The sequence below is a fragment of the Mytilus galloprovincialis genome, chromosome 9, assembly GCF_965363235.1.
Source record: "Mytilus galloprovincialis chromosome 9, xbMytGall1.hap1.1, whole genome shotgun sequence".
Taxonomy (NCBI): domain Eukaryota; kingdom Metazoa; phylum Mollusca; class Bivalvia; order Mytilida; family Mytilidae; genus Mytilus; species Mytilus galloprovincialis.
Window position 1 is genome coordinate 49,605,225 of NC_134846.1, and position 20,337 is coordinate 49,625,561.

Consider the following 20,337-nt stretch of genomic DNA (forward strand, 5'->3'; position numbering starts at 1 on the left):
ACAGGTGCATACAGAATGTGGCGGGGTTTAACATGTTACCGGGACCCCCCCCCCCCCCCACCTCTCTATCCTGGGACAGTGGTATAACAGTACAACATAATCATATATGTATGTTTACGTGTTATTACACGATATGCATTCTATTCGGTAAATATCATCAGCAAAGAATTATTTTCTCTATTGACAAGTTTACCATATCATCTTTATTTGATACCGGTTTCAAATTAAGTCAAAAGAAATATATTTCACTCTTTCTGTATCAATCAGTCGTCGATTCTTTGTTCTTACTCCTAGATGCCAAATGTTTGCGGAGGTCATTAGGTTGACCCGGTTAGAGATCAAACCACTAACCTATTTCAAACAATTCAATGCTTTTTATAGCTTAATATGTGGTATAGGATTCGCTCATTGTTGAAAGCCAAACAATGACTATGACAGTTGTTAACTTAAACGTTCGTTTCTGTGTACGTTTCATTGCCGTTTGTGTTTGTTCACCTCTGTGTTTCTGTTGTTTCATTGTTTTCCTCTAATATTGAAGTGTTTCCCTCGGTTTTAGTTTGTAACCCGGATTTGTTTTAGTCTCAATCGATTTATGACTTTCGAGCAGCGGTATACTACTGTTAAAATTGAGAATGGACATGGGGGTTGTGTCAAAGAGACAACAACCCGACCATAGAACAGACAACAGCAGAAGGTCACCAATAGGTCTTCAATGCAGCGAGAAACTCCCGCACCCGGAGTCGTCCTTCAGCTGACCCCTAAACAAATATATATACTGGTTCAGTGATAATGGACGTCATACTAAACTCCAAATTATACACAAGAAACTAAAAGTAAAAACCATACAAGACTAACAAAGGCCAGAGACTCCTGACTTGGAACAGGCGCAAAAATGCGGCGGGAGATAAACATATTTTTTGAGATCTCAACCTTCCCCTATACCTCTAGCCAATGTAGACAAGTAAACCGATAACAATACGCTCTGTAAAATTCAGTTCAAGAGAAGTCCGAGTCCGATGTCAGAAGAGGTAACAAAAGAAAATAAACATAAAGACAATAATACATAAAATAACAACAGACTACTAACAGTAACTGACATGCCAGCTCCAGAACTCAATTAAACTGATTGAAAGATTATGTCTTCATCATATAAATATCAGGCACAATCCCTCTCGTTAGGGGTTTAATATTATACCATCTTAAAATGTAAGAGAAGAACAAAACCCGTGTCATTGCCTTTATCTATGGCTGTTGTAATATTAATATACGAATGGTATTTGATTATAATTTTGGAGAGTAATTCCATTTTATTCTTCACTGAAGTTAGATGCAAAAAACAATGGGCTCTTTTCGAAGCAATCCCTTGTGTTTTAAATACTATATTTATTCTGTTATTCCGATCTAATGTTAAGTTTTATACCTTCTACTTTAGTCAAATAGAGAACAACTGAACTGCATCGTAAACTCCGTTATTTGTTGCCATTTCTTCATAAACAGATAAAATAAATGTGGTAAGCCTATGACTGTCAATGTAAAACTACCCGCAAGAGACCAATTGCAAATGATGTATATTATAGCAACTATGAGTAATAGTACATTTTAACAACTTTCTTCTGACGTTTGGCTTTATTACCCTCATGTTTTTCTTTCTGTATTGTCTGCCATCATTTTTTGAAGGGATGAACATTGTAACTTCGGATATGAAAGAGAGCGTTGTTTTTTCTTTGATTGAATAGGTGTATCATTATTGAAAGGAACCTTCTTATCCTTCAAGATATAGTTCTTCCATTACTTTTTTGTTGATTCTGTGTTGCTCAATCGTCCATTTTCTTTGTAGTGTCTAGTTGGTTGCTGTTTATTTTTTTTCTTATATGGTATTTGACTTGGATTTATTTCTACTCAGAATGTCTCTCCATTTTAATTTGTAACATCGGTATTATGGTACTTGTTAGCAACCAATCGTCAACTATATATTAAAAGTATAATAAAAAGTAATAATTTATTTTTATTTTGTATATTACGTTACCGTATGTACATCAAGTTGCAATATGATAACAACGTTCATTGATATGCGGAACGTAATATTTCGAGTATCAATTATTAATCAATTTTAACACCATTTAAATAATTATAAAAATCAGTCCTTTAAAATATCTCAAGAAAAATAGAAAAAATATGTAAGTCAAAACTTCATAATCTAGATTAGATGTAAAAATCTTTTAACGGTGAAATAATTCGAGCATAAGTCTCTTTTTTACTAATAAAACTAATTGCTAATACTGTCTTATTTTTTATCACAGACTGTCATTATATTTTTCAGTTTTCTAATTCGTTATTATAATGATTACTAAACTATGTAACGATCTACATCTTGCACACACAGGGTCATTATTCACGCACAAGTAGTGCTATATAGGCCTATCCGCTATTTAAAAACTTCAAAGTATACCATCATTAAGCACAGGATAATGGTTGATATCTCCACTGCAGCCATAGTCATTGCAGAACTACCTTAAATTTAAATGAAAATAAATGTGAAAATTTAACTTCATACAAATAATAGAAATATTCATTAAAACTTCTACGTTCAATAGGAGCATCTTGATTAAAACCATCAACACCAATATCGAGAAATTCACTTATCAGTAAAAGTATGCATTTATCGAGTTCAAAGAATTGTCTTATATTTGGCATAACTAAATCAATTTCTTAAAACATTTGCTGAGTTTGAATTACAATTTTTATTTTCAGTGTTATTGAGCTTTTAATGTCAGTGCTTGCTCTATCGGTTGTGATTTTCTTTTGAGTGTTTATAATTACCATTTAAAACTTTTTTTGTCATTTATTGTGTATGTCTGTGATGTATGTCTACACTACACAGTTTTAGGCTGCAATATCCAAATTATGGTTACGCTAATCTATTTTGTCTGGTTTTATTTCCCTTCAAAATAACGGAACTATAAATGACTTTCATACACGTAGGAAGTTTTTCTACCTAATAAACCAGCACGAATCCACCATTTTCTTTAGAAAACGCCTGTGTACCAAGTTAGGAATATGACAGTTTTTTTTCATACGTTCAATATGGTTTTACGTTTGATTTTGTCAGATTTTTATGGATTAACTTTTTAAATTGACATTGTTTGGTACGTTTTTTACTTTCCGCTGACTTTAATCAATAAACTTTTTTAAAATGAACATAATTCTAAAAAATATTTATTTTTGGTTAATTTATAGTGTCTAATAAATGTTTACTGTAATGACATTGCAAAAGACTTGTGGATATAGCACCATCCTGATTTTTTAGGAATACACAAATTTCACTATGTTCTGGTTTTCTTAATTCTCATAGTGAATCAAATGTCGCTTCCGTACTCGGAAAAATAATGTTCCGTTTATATCTAAAAATTTAAAAGGTGTTAGTTTTAAGATACTTTTTTTCAGTACAAATACATGGACAAAGTTAATCTTACATGTAAAAAGTTTTTGGCATGCAAGTAGGACGTTTTGTTTTACGTATTTCCTTTTCGTTTTCATATGGATATAAGTGGGTCTGTATATGATTAAGATATACCTCATGTTGTAAAGAATTGTAACATGCAGATAAAAAGTAGCTTTTTATTGACTTTGTGCTGATTACCAACGTGCACAGAAGCAAATTAACGACGGTATTCGTGACAGTATAAAAGAGGGACGAAAGATACCAAAGGGACAGTCAAACTCATAAATCGAAACTAAACTGACAACGCCATGGCTAAAAATGAAAAAAAGACAAACAGACAAACATAGTTCACATGACACAACATAGAAAACTAAAGAATAACAAATGAATAAACAACACGAACCCCATCAAAAACTAGGGTTGATCTCAGGTGCTCCGAAAGGGTATAAACTATGAGTACATGGATCTTACTGTAGATAAAATTGAGAATGGAATTGGGGAATGTGTCAAAGAGACAACAACTCGACCAAATAAGAAACAACAACAGAGGGTCACCAACAGGTCTTCAATGTAGCGAGAAATTCCTGCAACCGGAGGCGTCCCTCAGCTGGCCCCTAAACAAATATATACTAGTCCAGTGATAATGAACGCCATACTAATTTCCAAATTGTACACAAGAAACTAAAATTAAAATAATACAAGACTAACAAAGGCCAGAGGCTCCTGACTTGGGACAGGCGCAAAAATGCAGCGGGGTTAAACATGTTTGTGAGCTCTCAACCCTCCCCCTATACCTCTAACCAATGTAGAAAAGTAAACGCATAACAATACGCACATTAAAATTCAGTTCAAGAGAAGTCCGAGTCTGATGTGAGAAGATGTAACCAAAGAAAATAAACGAAATGACAATAATACATAAATAACAACAGACTACTAGCAGTTAACTGACATGCCAGCTCCAGACTTCAATTAAACTGACTAAAAGATTATAATTTCATCATATGAACATCAGGCACAATCCTTCCCGTTAGGGGTTTAGTATCATACCATCATAACATATATGAGAAGAACATAACCCGTGTCATGCCAACAACTGCAAAGACCTTATCAGTGACTCAATATTAACGCCAAAATATGCAATCTTTAATGACTTGACAAAAGTATCGTAATTATATCCCTTCTTAATAAGTCTATTCAAAGGTTTTGTAAGTTTCTGAGGTGAATACTGCCACCTTTGTGCTTTATAAAGAATATTTCCATCAAAAATTGGATGTGAAATACCTGAACGTATTAGAAGTCTGCATGTTGAGCTATATTTACGAATGATGTCTTTATACCAATGATAACCGAAAGAAATGCTAAGCATAAGGTGTGAGCTAGACATACTGAAAGTACTTTTTTGTTAAATATTTTTTTGTTTTTGTTGTGAATAAGATTGTGACACGTTGTTGACCGCTGTATCCCTATTTTGATATTTTTACCTATTATCTCTGTTTGACTTTTCCTCTGAGTTCAGTATTTTTGTGATTTAACTTTTTCATATACAGCACTGCCTACAACTCTACTGTTGGTCTCTATGTTTTGAATGCATGTGTTGTGTACTGTTGAATTATTTTGCATATACAATGTAGTTTTATTTATTTTTATGCCAGATTTTATCATCAAGTGTTTTATTTGAAAAGTTTACTTACAGCTAGCTCCTTTATATCCTTTATCACATACACAAAAGCTAGTCGAATTACAATATGCATGATCTATGCAACTGGCATTCTTTGGAGTTATACTACCGCATTTATGATTTGGTTGGATGCCTAGACGATATACAAAGACAGAAAACACTTTGGGTATTGTGGTTGGTATTTGATTACTTTATAATGTTTTTAAATGTATAATTAGTACTCATGGTTTCTCAAAACAGTTTAAAACAAAACATATCCTGAACACTTATGTCTTCTTTATATTTATTTCAGTCAATGTAGTGTCATATACAATTTTGTTAATCCGTATTTATTAATTGGTGTAAATAACTTGACTGTTAGTTGTTTATATGTAATGTGATGAAAACAAAATATAGATAGATACTTGGATTAAAAGTTTGTATTTCCTCCAGAAGAGCTTTTTGTCTTCGAAAAACCCATCAGTTACGCTCGATTAAAAAACCGTTTAAAAGTCAAAATAAAGTCCGCAGTTGGAGGGCATTGAGGACCACATATTTTGTAAGGTTTGGAAAATACAGCGTAGGTAATCTACTCATATACTTCAAAAAATGGGACCTCCATGCAAACTGTTTTCAAATCGCGATAACAAAAATTATCTGCAGTGTACTAGTAATCGGAAATCTTCAAATAGTCAATTGCATATTGTTTTGAAGCAGTTTGTGAAACTTATTTCATTTCAGGCATAGAAAAACATCAAATATAAAAAAAAGCAATGTGTGGCATCCACAAGATTATACAATTAAAATAATTCAATGTACATGTACTTAAAACATTTCCAATAAACTTTCACTAGAAGATGGCTGCAAAGTCGAAGTTTTTGGAAAATTGTTAACACAAAAAGCGTTTAAACTTCGCGGGCAGTACGGCGACTGAGAGTGCGCGAAACTGCATTACGCACTGCTGAATAACGGTGTTCGAATTATGACATTTTCTCATTAATTTGGATTTTCTGTGGAAAAAAAGATTGTTTGAAAGACATATTTATGAGTACAAAACACTTTATTTAAACACTATATCACAAATAATTCCAACTTTTTATGGTTTCAGAGGAGGTTTGGCACAATGAAATTGGTCTCTTTCTTTATTGGTATAGCAGCTATGTTTGAGCTAGATTCTGATGAATGGAAGACAATCCAGACTTATTTGTTGCGTGTCCCTCAGTTTCACTTTGTTACCCAGATTTGGTTTTCCCTATCGATTTATGAATCTCGAACAGCGATATACTACTGTTGCCTTTATCTACAACGACCCTTTTTAATGCATGACAACTTAAAAATAATAACCCGATAATGTGTATGAAATACTTTTAAATGCCTTTTTGATTCATATGTTTTGTTCTCCATTTTATCAATAGTTCTTGTAACATCTATACGTACCTCCTTTAAACATTGATAAATCAACTTGTTATGAAAAAGCATGACTACCCAGAATCGGTCAAACCCTGACAACCCTGACAGCAAAATATAACCATTGCCCTTTTGCTGTAAAGGCTAACTTATTTTGAAAAAAAAATGTTTTAGAATGTTCTTTTTATTCATACTGATAACTCTCATGTGCCAAAATTAAAATTATGTATTTAGATTGCATCGATATCAGTCTCTATATGTTATGATAGTGAACGAACTATTTAGATTTTCTACAGATAACTATTCATGGATTTGGTGCTTTATTTCTACTTTTAAAGTATGAAAAAATACACATACGAGGTTTACAGATGGTGTCTTTATAAAAAGACTGTTTACATGTACAGTTTCCTTTGCAATCAGCATTGACATCCTTACACGGTTTTGTGGTAGTGCAGGCTAAACCCAATCCTATTTCTGCAAATGAAGCAAATAACATAGTTTAAGATTTGTATTAAAAGTTAAATGCAATAATATGAGTATAATGTATACGTAAAACAAAACAAAAAAAACCACTTAATACATTGTATGCATCAGAAGCGCTTTTCTTGTTTCTCTTCATCAGGAACAAAATCTGAAGGCCAAACAGGTATAAGTATCAAAACATATAAATATGAATGAAATCCACCGTATGTCAATTTTAACCACCGAAATGAGGCAACTTTTGAATCGTCTGAACAGTTTAATTTGTTATGATCCACACGTGCATGACAATATATAAACAAACGTTTTGTAAATTATTGTAACGTCTTTGTCTGTTAACCATGTTTACCTTGTCCACTGATACACAAATGAACAACACTGTTGTATTATAATATAAGTGTAAGCAGACAATCACAAATATTTGAAAATCAACGCGTTTTACTTTATAATTTAAAACCCTTCGATGTGTGTTGAATTATTAAAAAAAAGAAAATATTAAACATTATATTTGCCTTTGCATTAATGTTTCAAGACAGGGTTTTATTAAACTGAAGAAGGTTCAATAAAGATTAGTATATTCCTTGGTTTTGTAATGACCTCAACTAAAATATTCTATACTTACTGTCTACACACTTGTTGTTTTGTCTGTAAAACATTGCTGTGCACTGACATATTTTGTCTTTGCAGCCTGAATTCGAAATATTTGTCGAGCAGCTTACATTGGTTTTACAATTTCCTCCCAGAGGGATTCCAGTTCCTGCTTTAAACACATGCAGACAAAATATTTTGCATTCCAAAACTTGTTTACCAAGTTACCTACTTTACCATGTTTACATCATGATACTACCTTATTTTAAAACATATATTTTTTTTAAAGTTTGATACGTGTGAATATGAGTCTGAAGACTGCCAATCCGATTCAATTTTAGTAAGACATGGATATATTTTACCGAATACTAAGCTGAGTTGTATTGAGGAAAACTAAATCTTTAAAAAAGATGGTACATGGATGCATTTTTTCCAAATTGATTATTCTTCGTTTTTCTTTCTTTTATCAATTGTTCTTCGACTAATGAGATGTAAATGCTCCCTTGGTATATTTTCCCTTTTTTAAAATGTATTTGGTAAATATTAAACTCAAGATGAGTTTTCCCAAATGTTGTCTATGATTATTCTCTCAAAATTATCTACATTGTAATGAATAAAAACTGCGTGAACATTAATTTTTGAAAAAGAAGAACTTTATTATCAACTTTAAAGGGGGAAAATTTCTTATATTTTGAACAACTTTAAAAGAAGGGGGCCCCTTACTTTTAAAAATAAAGAAGATATAAGTCCAGGAATATAACAAAGTTCCTGGACATGTTTTATCCATATAATACAAAAAAGATGTACAGTTCTTTGGGAAAGTTTCCTCAACAAAATATGTACCTTTTTGTACTAAGAAGTGTTTTTTACAACAAAACAAAAATTTGTATCACTAGAAATTGATCCCTCATTTAAGGTGTAGTCATTACATTGAAGGGTTACTCTCATTCGAGGGGTTGCTCCCAGATCTTGCCAACCTTTAAAGTTTTGAATAGATTTCTTCATAACGAAAATTTTCTTTTCTAAATGAAAAAGTTATTACGTAAAACTATGCTTGAATCACGTGTGTCACTGCATGAAACGACTTTAAAGTACCCTCTCAAATCAATTATCTATATCAAAGTCAAAGGATACAGTTTTAAATCAGAGATTGTTCTTGCTTTTGAACATTTTTCGTCATAAAAACAGTTTTCTTTTATTTAATATCATTAAAAGAAGGAGAGGAGACGTAAAAATTTCGCTTCAAACACGTGCGTCGCAAAATGGGTAATAAATCCTTTTTGTGACATGTGATGGACGCCATTTAACTATATTATCTCATCAAACAATACAAATAACACCTTTATTAATTAGTTCCTTTGTTGTCGATGGCTATAAAATGCAATCAGCTGATTAAAAATCTTAATGAGTTCAATGTGAATTCCGAGTATTGTCCGATCAGGTAAAGTCCGAGAAACCCGAAAAAAAGTAAATAAACAATATGGTTGAAAATAAATCGTTCTATATATTTCTTTCGCCAAATTATTTCGCCAATGACGAATTTTAATCGCCACAATTATTATTTTTCGCCAGCGGGAACCCTGCTGGCATATCAGAAGCTTGAGAAATATTGTTACGAAAGTTATTCTTATACTAATTCGCCATTCGGTGGTACCCTATTACCGGACTAAATCATACATTATATCATACATTATACCGTTCTTGTCTCAAACACAAGCTACGAACATATGCTCATATGTCTGGAGATCTTGTGTATATATATTTTCTTACAGTTCTGAATGTTTTTAGGTACCAATTTTACTCAACAAATTATGAATTTCGACACGAAAATTTAATTTATTGTACCTTTAATTTTAGAGCAAAAATAAAAACCAGATAACAATTGGCATAAGATAACTCTTATACTGGTAACCGTTAAGTCTTTTATCAGCATTGCTTGGTATATTTTGAAATTTGTTTTTAAAATAGCTGAAATACGTTTAATACTACCTGCAGAAACTGCAAATTGAAAGTAAAGTGACACCAGTGGAAGACCAATTAGGACTACAGTGCTCAGATTGGCCTGAAAATATAAAAAAAACAGTTGATTTATGTTTACACATTTAAGCTGACGAATCAAAATGATGGTCACATAAAATTATTATATCTGTTTTAGTTGCGTACCAAATGTCCTATTTATAACAGAACTATAAAGTACTGTTATACAAGTGGAGATTTAACATACATCAGAAAATGCCTGTAAATGTTAGGAATATGTTACTTTTAAGTTGTTCCGATGATTTATTGAGTTTGATTTTGTCAGGACTTCTCCTTTTCGAATTTGTCTTTAGTAATCTTTGGAATCCTTTCCTAAATGTATTTCAATAATGCCATATACACATTGTCGATTTCAGAAACTTATACAATGTTTAAAATTCGAAGAAATAAATGTTAACGAACGTTATTGACAAATCTTACCCATGATTCCTTTCAATGTGTAATCTGTCTAGATTTAGTAGCATATACGCCATGCAGGTATGTTAACTTTTGATGTATATTTTATGTACATAGAAGTATTTTCCAGAAATATGTTGTTAAAATGTTTTGGCTGTGAATCAATCTTTCCTGTATTTACAATTTTAACAAGTTCATACATGATACCATAGTTCAGTTTGTCATGCAGTAATTCTATTCGTAACGATATTTTACAATATTTCAGTATTTATATGATAACGTGAACCTTACTAGTACTGTTATCAACAGAAAAACACATGTGACATGGTCTCCTAGGTAATATTATATATATTTGCAAAGCTTTGTACTATGACATATCTTGACACAATTTCAACTTCCGTCTAACGATAAGATACCCCTGCAATCTTTCATAAATGATTAACATAGGAGGGCGTGAAGTAAATGAAACGTCTTTGTATGAGCTGGGATTGAACAATGATTATTGTGAAAAGAAAACACACAAGGCATGCAAGCGTTTTTGAAAATGTCATTGGTCTAAAAGGGAAAACTCATATAGAGTTTATTCCGTATCGGGAACACATTCGATGCCCACTTTGCCATTTTGTAGGAAAAAAAAAGAGGGATGAAAGATACGAAAGGGACAGTCAAACTCATAAATCGAAAATAAACTGACAACGCCATGGCTAAATATGAAAAAAGACAAACAGACAAACAATAGTACACATGACACAACATAGAAAACGAAGGAATAAGCAACACGAACCCCATTTAGAAGTTGATAAATTGAGATGTGGTTCGTAAGTAAAACTTAAAATAACAATCATATCGAACTCTACTCGAAAGAAAGAACGGAAAACTCCTTATCAAATGGCAATATCAAACGCTCACAAATAAAGGCAACAGTAGTATACCGCTGTTCAAAACTCATAAATCCATGGACAAAAAACAAAATCGGGGTAACAAACTAAAACCGAGGGAAACGCATTAAATATAAGAGGAGAACAACAACATAACACTTAAATGGAACACACATAGACAAAGGAATGGAAAATATCATTTATGTTTTTGACTTGGTATAGGCATTTATTTATGTAGAAAATTGTAGATTAAACCAAGTTTAAAAGTTAACTAAAACTCTCACTAGTATGGCATTTGCATAGTAGTCCACTAATTGACAACGATTTGCGAGCATAACAAAATACAACCATTTCTACATACCACAATGTCTGTAAAAAGTCAAATATATGACGTTTCCATTCGTTTTTGTTGTGTTTGAGCCGTTGATTTTGCCATTTCATGAGGGACTTTCCGATTTGAATTTTACTTGGAGTTCGGTATTTTTGTTATTTTACTTTTTTACTTGCAAAACCTCGAATTCGACTGGAAATCATGCTTTACTTTTTAGAATATGACTTTGACAACGAAGAGAAGACATACAATAATCGTTCATATAATATACAATTATGGCCCGTTGAAAATGTGAAATTTGTCAACACGAGAATAACTTATTTAAGGTTTGACAATTTTGGATATTCATCGATTCTAAGGGGAGACAATTGTTTTATCATACCGAACTAACAGTGGAAGGGCCTTTTGAACACTTACTATATTCTTTATTAACAAACACAAGCTGACGTTTGTCGTCTGAAAATACATTTGATTTCTAGAATTTCTCGAATTTATAACAAAGGTAGAAGCATTTTGTAAAATATTGATGGCCCTGAAAAGGACCGTTTATAAGCGATATCATGGGTTGCTGACACTAAGTGCATGTCCAAAGCCTTATTTCCTCGTCTCTCGATGGGCTTCTAGTGTAACGTGAACGCTACATTTTGTTTATTTACGTCTGTGACGTCATTTTCATGGGAATTATGCAGTAATAGCGAACTATCAATATAATGTTTAATAAAGTTAAAAAAAAACTGTAATTTTTGTGTTGATTTGTAACGACTTTTCCTGTTTATTTTCAATTTAATAAAACAACTTTAAATATAATTTCTAATCGTCAGTGATAAAAAATTGTTACATCTCCAAGGGATTCACAATGATTAACATATTTAAAAAATATAATTGATTGATTTTCCAATGAAGGTATTAGCAGAGACATATAGTTTTTTGAATTGATTGTGATAAATTATCTAAAATGCTATGGTATCTTTGTCCTTTATTAGTTGTCATACAAAGTATTAGCCGTTTGCTCTTTTTTTTATTGTATTCCCAATACAAGATTTGACAAGTTTATATTTGTTTTGTAGTATATGTTATTGTATGTACTTTCAATAATTGATATTCATCCGCCTGTCTTAGATTCCATAATTCGTGTGGTCATCGATATTGAAACATTTGTTATATTACTTGTTTGACATAGGCGAAAAGAAACTTATAAGAGCTAATTGCGCACAAGAAAGCTTTCAACACATCTGATTCAACCTTATTTTGAGTCACAGGGTTTGCATTGTTTTCACCTTTAAGTATATGATATGTTGAAAGAAGTTGAAATCCACCAGAGAGGAATTAAAAAAAAAAACGTTTATATACAGACAAAACAATAACCGAAAAATAGGGAAAACAACATAAAAAAAGAGTCAATTTGTCAATTGTTTTACTGAAGATATATTTGTGGCATATTTGATTTACATATATAAATATGATATTGTTGATTATTAATTTTATTGTTGTGTTAGATAGTTTGGTTACTCATTGTTTCTATTTCTAGCACTATTGTTCTAGTATCTTCTCCTTTCCCTTTGGTGAACCTCTTTTCTTTCATATCATTTTGGAGGGAACATTCTAACCTTTTGATTGGTCAATCTTTAGGCCAAAGGTCTTACTATAGGTTTTCATTGTTTCTGGTAGATTTTGACTGCAGACATATTGGAATGTAGTGAAAATTACTTGGTTGATATATTAAACTCTGATATTCATGATATTTATATTATACTTCTTGGATTTTCAATATTCTTATATTCAGGATATGAATTAATACCTAGTCATACGTGTCATATGAGTTGTGCTCAGATCTTACATACACAGCACTGTGATGTTTCAAACTAGTATACTGACCTATGTACCATATACATGGGTCTAAATACTGTGTATTAAAAGAAAAGAAACCCAGATCTTCGTTTGCGTTGTATTTGTCCAGAAAATACCCCGTTACATATTATTGTATCAATCTTGATTCTAAATTCGTATTTGTAATTTAGTTCAATACATTTGACTAATATATGAATGTATATCGTTGCAGGTTATCGTTGCTATGCCATGCTAATCATCGCAATGATTGATATCCGGGTAACACATCGGACATACTTAGAACTGTACGTGACATAAGGGGGGCACAACGGGACGGTAGTTACAAGGAGAGAAAACGTGTACAGTTTTATTAGATATGATTATTTGTGTAACATATAGATATATAACAGTCCTTTATGACTTTTTTTCATTGGTTATCAATTGTATTTGAATTTCAGTGATGGTATATACGATCCTCTTTTGGTGTAATTTTCTTATATTTACTTTGTATATAAATAATGACACCAAGCTCAAAAAACAAGTACCCAGCTTTTCAATCGAGCAAAAATGTCGATGATAAAACATGTCTTGCTGTCAGATAAACACATGCAGGAATTTTTGAATTAATATTCAAATATTTACATATTGCACAAACAATGACATTTCATTTTTTATCTATCATACTGCACCTGAAATAATTAAGGAATTTTTCTTTTATTTTAATCAATATTTTGACTACATCTAATCCAAAGTTACACAATGTTAAACAGAAAAGAGTTAACACAATAAATATCATTTAAGGTACGAATTTCTTTATTTATCTCAATTAAAGAATGATCAAACAGATTCCTAGCATACGGTTTGACATTTGTGATAGGCATTTTTGGCGAAAAAAATTATCTACTATTTTAGCATCATAACAACACACAAAAACCATTTATTACGATGGGCAATAACAATCAATGATACGAATGTATGAATAATATTTCTGTAACACAAAATCATCTATATACAAGTCATAGTTGAGCAGAAAAAAAAGTGATGACTTCAGTATTGAAAAATAACAAAAGAATGATGCAAATGGATTTTAAGACTATGAAAATACAGTTATCTCGATTCACATCATACACACATGTATTGATATAGTATATAGATGAATCTTAATCTGCCGTCGACTTATTTTATTTTGTACAAGCTTTACAATACGGGGAAAAGTTAATTTGGTATAAATATGAACCCTTTGCTTGCGGTCAGAAACCTTTCCGGCACCATCATCGTACTCTGAAGATCAACCAATTAAATTATTGCATCTGTTGTTTCATGAACACGTTCTGTACTGATAATTCACTTCTTTTGAGTAATTGTTTTTTTTCTTTCATTTATACACTTTGTAAAGTGAGATATCATATAAAAGCATTTAAATAGTCTGATGAAATATGTTTTTTTTCTGCTTTCCAGATTGCAGAGTAATATTTCCGGAGAACATGTATAAATATAGTGCAAAAGATTGATAATGCAGTGTTGTTTCGGCCTCGTTTATGCAATTTAATAGTGTGATTTTGATTTTTCTTTACCATATTCATCGTACTCAAAATCAACGATGAACTAATCGAATAATTGAATTTGTTGTTCTGATGACAGTTTTGTACTCCAGCCCTGAGTAAAGTCTTATAAGCGAGGGTGTGTGCGAGGGTGTGTGTTTTGCCCTGGATCACACCTTCAATATTTGATTATATATGTCACCAATTGACTATCTATAAGCATTTCCTTATGTTGGAAAAAATATTTTTTTTGCATATTGCACCCGTTTTGATATTTTAACGGTTTTTGTGCTTCATGGTAAAAAATATTTTAAACAAGGATTTCTTTTACAGTGAAATAGTGTTGCGTGTGTTAGACTTTAGTTTTCAATTGTTGTGTGCTATTTTTTGTCTCTTTATTTATTAGTTATCATACAACTTATTGACAATTTTCCCCAGTATTCTCTTTACAGTGCAAGCCTTTTCTTCAAAATTTTTATTGTAGTATACAAACTTCACTGTTTGAAACCATTATTAAATTTGAATTTTTGTATATACATGTAGTCCCAACAATAGGATAAATAGTACTTATTATTTCTTATAACTTTCTGAATTGTCGTCTCATCTTTCCTGAATTGCAACTTTAATGTACTTATAGTGTGTAATTTGGCTTTTTCTTTACCGTATTTATTCTTCTTTTTTACACAAAAAACTGTTAAAATCATCAACAATATGAATGAATATTTTAATCAAATTTGTTCATAGGTATAAGAAGATGTATTATAAGTACCAATGATACAACTCTCCATTCAAGTCATGAAATGTGAAGTTAAACCATTAACGGTCAAAATATGGTCTTTAATCGAAGCCTTGGGTCGCTCCGAACAGCAAGCTATAACGGGCCCAACAAATGGCTAGAATACAAAGATCCTGTTTCACATGTGGTACCCAACTATATTATCAATAAGTATTTTGCATTAACGCAAAACACGAAAAATCAGCATTTCTATAAAGTGTGGTCTGACGAGTTAAGCCATTTGACTAAAAGGGTAGTAGTGTTTTATAACGTATGGTATAACATATACTATCACATATACTATCACAACGCATCATTACAAACCTGTTAGATCAAAAAACCGTCTACTAAAATGATGATTCGTGTGCGTTATTTGTAATTCCTCTATTTTTGTAGATGAGGCTCAAATGAAAGGTGAATGATTACAGTACAAAAAAAGTTTTGCAACATAACTTCTGACTGAAAAGGAGGTACAGTAAAAGAGGGACGAAAGATACCAGAGGGACAGTCGAACTCATACATTGGAAATAAACTGACAACGCCACCAAAAACTGGGGGTGATCTCAGGTGATCTGGAAGGGTAAGCAGATCCTGCTCCACATGTGATATCAAATACGGTAAATAGTGTAATTCTATATGTCACATTCATGAAGGGAAGGGGATTGAAGTTACGAAGTAGGTAACATATCCGATATCATTTGTGAAACGGTTATTCCATAACGGTCAACCAACTCGTGATGGCGTCCGTAGAATTAACGAAGGGATGATTTTAACTTCACCATTTGGAACTCTTGGTTTAATAGCTTCCTGACACCGACATCACTTCGATTCACAAGTTTGAGGGTAGGGGTCTAAATTTTTGCCAGAATTAAACGATTGTTTTTCACATGGTTTATGCATAAAAAAATCATACAATGCACACAGTTGAAGAAGAAGCAAACAGTATGGCACAATTGATACCATTACAACAGAGAGTTCCGCAAAATAGCTTTTCTTTCCCTTCAAAATCAAGTACAATGTAATTCTTAATTGTTCAAGATCATTTGTATTTCACAAAACTTTCAAATAGAATGAAACTCAGTTTGATAATAATAATAGCTTCACAGGTAAAGTGTTCTAGAGAACCAAACATTTGGTTGTGATACAATTAGGACAATTTTGTATCGGAAATGGCCCACAAAGCTATAAATATCTTTTATATCTAATAACTGGGTCAGGTTGTACTAGGGTAGTGTATATATATTTCAGTTATCTCAAAACAAAATATCGAATTAAATACAACATGTATAACTGCTTCCTTTTGAATGGTTTGTTATTTTTATCTTATACTTTTTAAGCTACTGTATTTGTAAATAATTAACAATTCTAGAAAGATACAGTGCAGTTATATGTCAGATAAAACAAAGTGGATATTCACTTATCTTTGAACTTTGTTGTCATTTTAAAACAGGAATCCATCTTCACTCGATCATAAATAAACATTAGAATTTGAAATTGACACACTGTCACTAATCTCATATCCTTACGATTTATTATTTTTAAATTCGTTCATATGACAAAAGAATGAAGTACGTGTTCATCAGTTTGTCATTGATGCAACCTTCAACACGCGTATTTATAATAAAAAAAAGGTTATTTTTTGTTTAACCTTCATTTATATATATATTTCGGACGGTCTATAATTGATGCTGATTCCTTTATTTATGCATTTTTAATAATATCAGGTCCAATAGTTAATACAATTATAATGAACATTGGTAAATGAATTGGTAAGTTCGTCGTTTGATATCATTATATGTGTCTGTTAACCTTGTGCTGGTACTGTCTCATTTGTGAAATCGATTGCCGAAATTAAAGGTCACTGTGTTCTACATAATTTTAAAAAAATTGCCTGTACCATTTCGCAGAATTATAATTTAGCTCATTGAAATTGTTGACCAAAACTTAAATAGGTTGAACAACGTGTGGGAATTGGATATCGCTTGATCATGTTGATATCAACTCTTCTTTTTTTAATTTAGATTGTTGTGATACACTCGCCAAAGGATCGTTTTATTATAAAATTGAAATAAAATCACTCGAGTTATATCGAGCGATATTCCATTCTCTTTCGTTATGTATCCAAAGTTATACAACTTTTACAATTTGGGTTATTTCCGTATTAATAGGTTAGTTGATAATTTGATTCGAATAAACACAAAAAAGTTAGTATATATGGGTCAAATACGACTCATATTGAGAAATCAAATGTAGGTTGTTAACAAAAAATATCTATGCAGTAATATTTGCCATGTTTCGAATTTTCAACAAGTGTTTTAAATTCTGGGGGAAAAAAATCACTGTGTACCTCGACAAAATTACCATATATGGAAATATGTTTCACCTTCGAAACAAGCTAGGTAACATTCATATCCAAGTTCACAATATTGGCAGAGGTCTTACAGAAAATGCTACCATTATCGCCCAGCTGAAATTAATTGAGCATCTTTACCAATGTATTGAAATGCTCTAAATAATTTAATAAATAAACTCATCAGTGATGCTCGAATAAAAAAAGTTGAAAAAAAACAAATAAAATACAAAGTTGAAGGGTTTTAAGGTCCAAAGATTCCTAAACAGTTTGCCAATTATAGCTTAAAATATCTATTCCTGAGGTAGACAAGCCTGAGTTTTATGAACGGCTTATTTATAATAATGATCATATCAATGATAATTAATGTGAACACAGAAGTGCTGATTACTGCGCGGTTTAGTTTAACTATATCTATTTATAGTGGATTGGCAAACAAGTTATTGGGCTGGTGATACCCTCATGGGAAAAAAATCCAACAGTGGCATCGACCCAGAGGTTGTGAATCCATTATTGTTCGTTATTGAAATACACATTCTGATACATTCTTAACAAGTCTGACTCAAAATTCGCAGATTTACACAAATAATTAGACCGATTCATACTGATTTCTTACAATCCAAGATGGTGTTAGCGAATTTAGACCGACGGTTATCTCATCTTGTATCATATTGAAATTTTAACTGGTTTTGTATTAGTTGGAGCAAGATGTTATTGAATATCTGAAAGTGATTTTAAAGTTGCGGTTGATGCATTTTTGAAACCATCCTAGCTGAAACGTTTGGAAATCTGTTGATTTATTGAAAAAAATGAAAGCATATATGTCGTCTTCTTATAGTACTTATCCCCTTTTAAGACCAATCGCATGTTTGTATATTATGAATATGACTCCTGTTTTAACAAGATCTACTCTCCTTCGCTAATTTGTACGATAGCTTATATCAAAGGCATTTGACTCCATTTTTTTTCCTTTTTGGGCAAATATACCATGATATGTCCTACATATTATATCGGTTTCAATGTTACAATTTTAAGGAACAAATATTACCCCTTTTTATTATTTTGAATCGTTCATTTTGTGTTCCTGCTTTAAGATGTCAAATGCGGAAAATATGTTTTCAGGATGAAATATAATTTACTTGATGGGTCACTTTACAACATCTCTACACCCAGTAACCACAAAAAATGGTCGATCCTCTCTTCTTACCATAACCGTTTGAAAGTTTTGTCCTTGGAGATCTCTATATATTTTTTTTTTAAATCCAATTTTCATTTTAAATTAATTTTTTAAATTGATCTACAAGTTATTGCAATTTTAAGTTAATATCTCTTAAGTTATCTAAAAATTGTGAATTCATAAATGTCTGACAAAATGTGATTTTTAGTGGGAAATCAACAACCAGTCAACAGTTCTTTTCTTGACCGTGATCCATTTGTAAAAATGCGCTTTAGATTCTTTAACACTAGGACAATAGAATTTGAAAACGTACCTTTTGCCAGGAAGTGGTGTTTAAATAAGCTAATTTTATTATAGCATTTATAGGTCGAAAATGTTGCGGGATTAAACATGTTTTGTGAGATCTCAACCCTCCCTCTAAATCTCTAGCTAACATAGAATAAAGAAACACACAGTAATACACACAGTTAAGCTCAGTTTAAAAGAATTATGAGTCGGATGTCATAATAGGTAACAACCTAAACTAAACAAAATGACAATAGTATAGAACAACGAACTACTAGCAGTTACTGATACAGCGCTCCAGACCTCAATTAAACTGATTGAAAGATTGATAAGTCGTCATCGTACGCATTGGTTTTGGAATGATTCTGTTTGTCTTTCTTTTAAGATAATAAGGACATTTTGTGTGATTTTTCAATTAGGCAACCATCTAGTTGACGTATATGTTGATTACTGTTAGTGACAACATTCTTTTGACTGTTGGTTGTATACGACTTCTTATATTTCTTTCTATAATGTTTATGTATAAGCATGATCCGTCATGATTATTTGAGTAACTGTAGCAAAATAAATCGGACATATAATCTTTAACTACATTGTCTTTTTTTGTAATAAAATATCACTAGTGAAAAGGGAACTGTTCATTCTTTCAGATCCCTTACTGTTATATTATTTTTGTCAGATTTCTTTGATGTGTCTCATTGACTGATGTGGTTTTTCTTATTTTTTTTTTGTATTATGGTATTCGACTCCTGAAATTTATTTTTACTCATAATTTTATTTCTTTTTCCTTTTAATGGTATTATTGTTCTTGCTAACAAGATTTTTGTTTCTTCTAAATATGACAAGTGAAAAAAACATAAAACTTAAACAATAATTTTTGTTTTTAATTTGTATATAGAAAAATCTTCATCTTTGAGTCACACGCAAGTAGTTTTAGGAGTCACACAACTACTGGTATTTAAGACTAGAAGTTGTTTCAAAGTTCTAAGTATGCCAGCATAAAGCAAATGATAAGGATTGAGATCTGCACTACAGACATAGTCGCAGTAGAATTACCTTTAATGTTAAAAACTAGAAGCACTTTAACACTTCTATCAAAATAAATCTATGAAATGAATTGAACTTATTTCCAATATTAAATATTTCTAAACGACCACAGTTAAACC

General features: G+C 31.5%; 2 protein-coding genes across 4 annotated transcripts in view; both read right to left on the bottom strand.

Moving 5' to 3' along the window:
* LOC143045196 (uncharacterized) overlaps positions 1 to 20,337 on the bottom strand; it is a 265,357-nt gene that overhangs the window by 181,710 nt on the left and 63,310 nt on the right. The window lies entirely within an intron of this gene.
* Positions 1,993 to 10,312, bottom strand: LOC143046944 (uncharacterized). 3 transcript variants are annotated; one of them, XM_076219983.1, is made up of 6 exons: positions 10,215 to 10,312; positions 9,564 to 9,636; positions 7,609 to 7,743; positions 6,864 to 6,980; positions 5,134 to 5,253; positions 1,993 to 2,511 (listed from the first exon to the last, which is right to left on the bottom strand). In XM_076219983.1, exons 1-6 carry the CDS (start codon positions 10,215 to 10,217, stop codon positions 2,426 to 2,428), a joined length of 534 nt encoding a protein of 177 aa, XP_076076098.1. In that variant the 5' UTR covers positions 10,218 to 10,312; the 3' UTR covers positions 1,993 to 2,425. The 3 variants fall into 3 exon arrangements, with proteins under 3 accessions (XP_076076098.1, XP_076076096.1, XP_076076095.1); XM_076219981.1 differs by having other exon boundaries at positions 7,609 to 7,746; XM_076219980.1 differs by having other exon boundaries at positions 7,609 to 7,746; positions 9,561 to 9,636.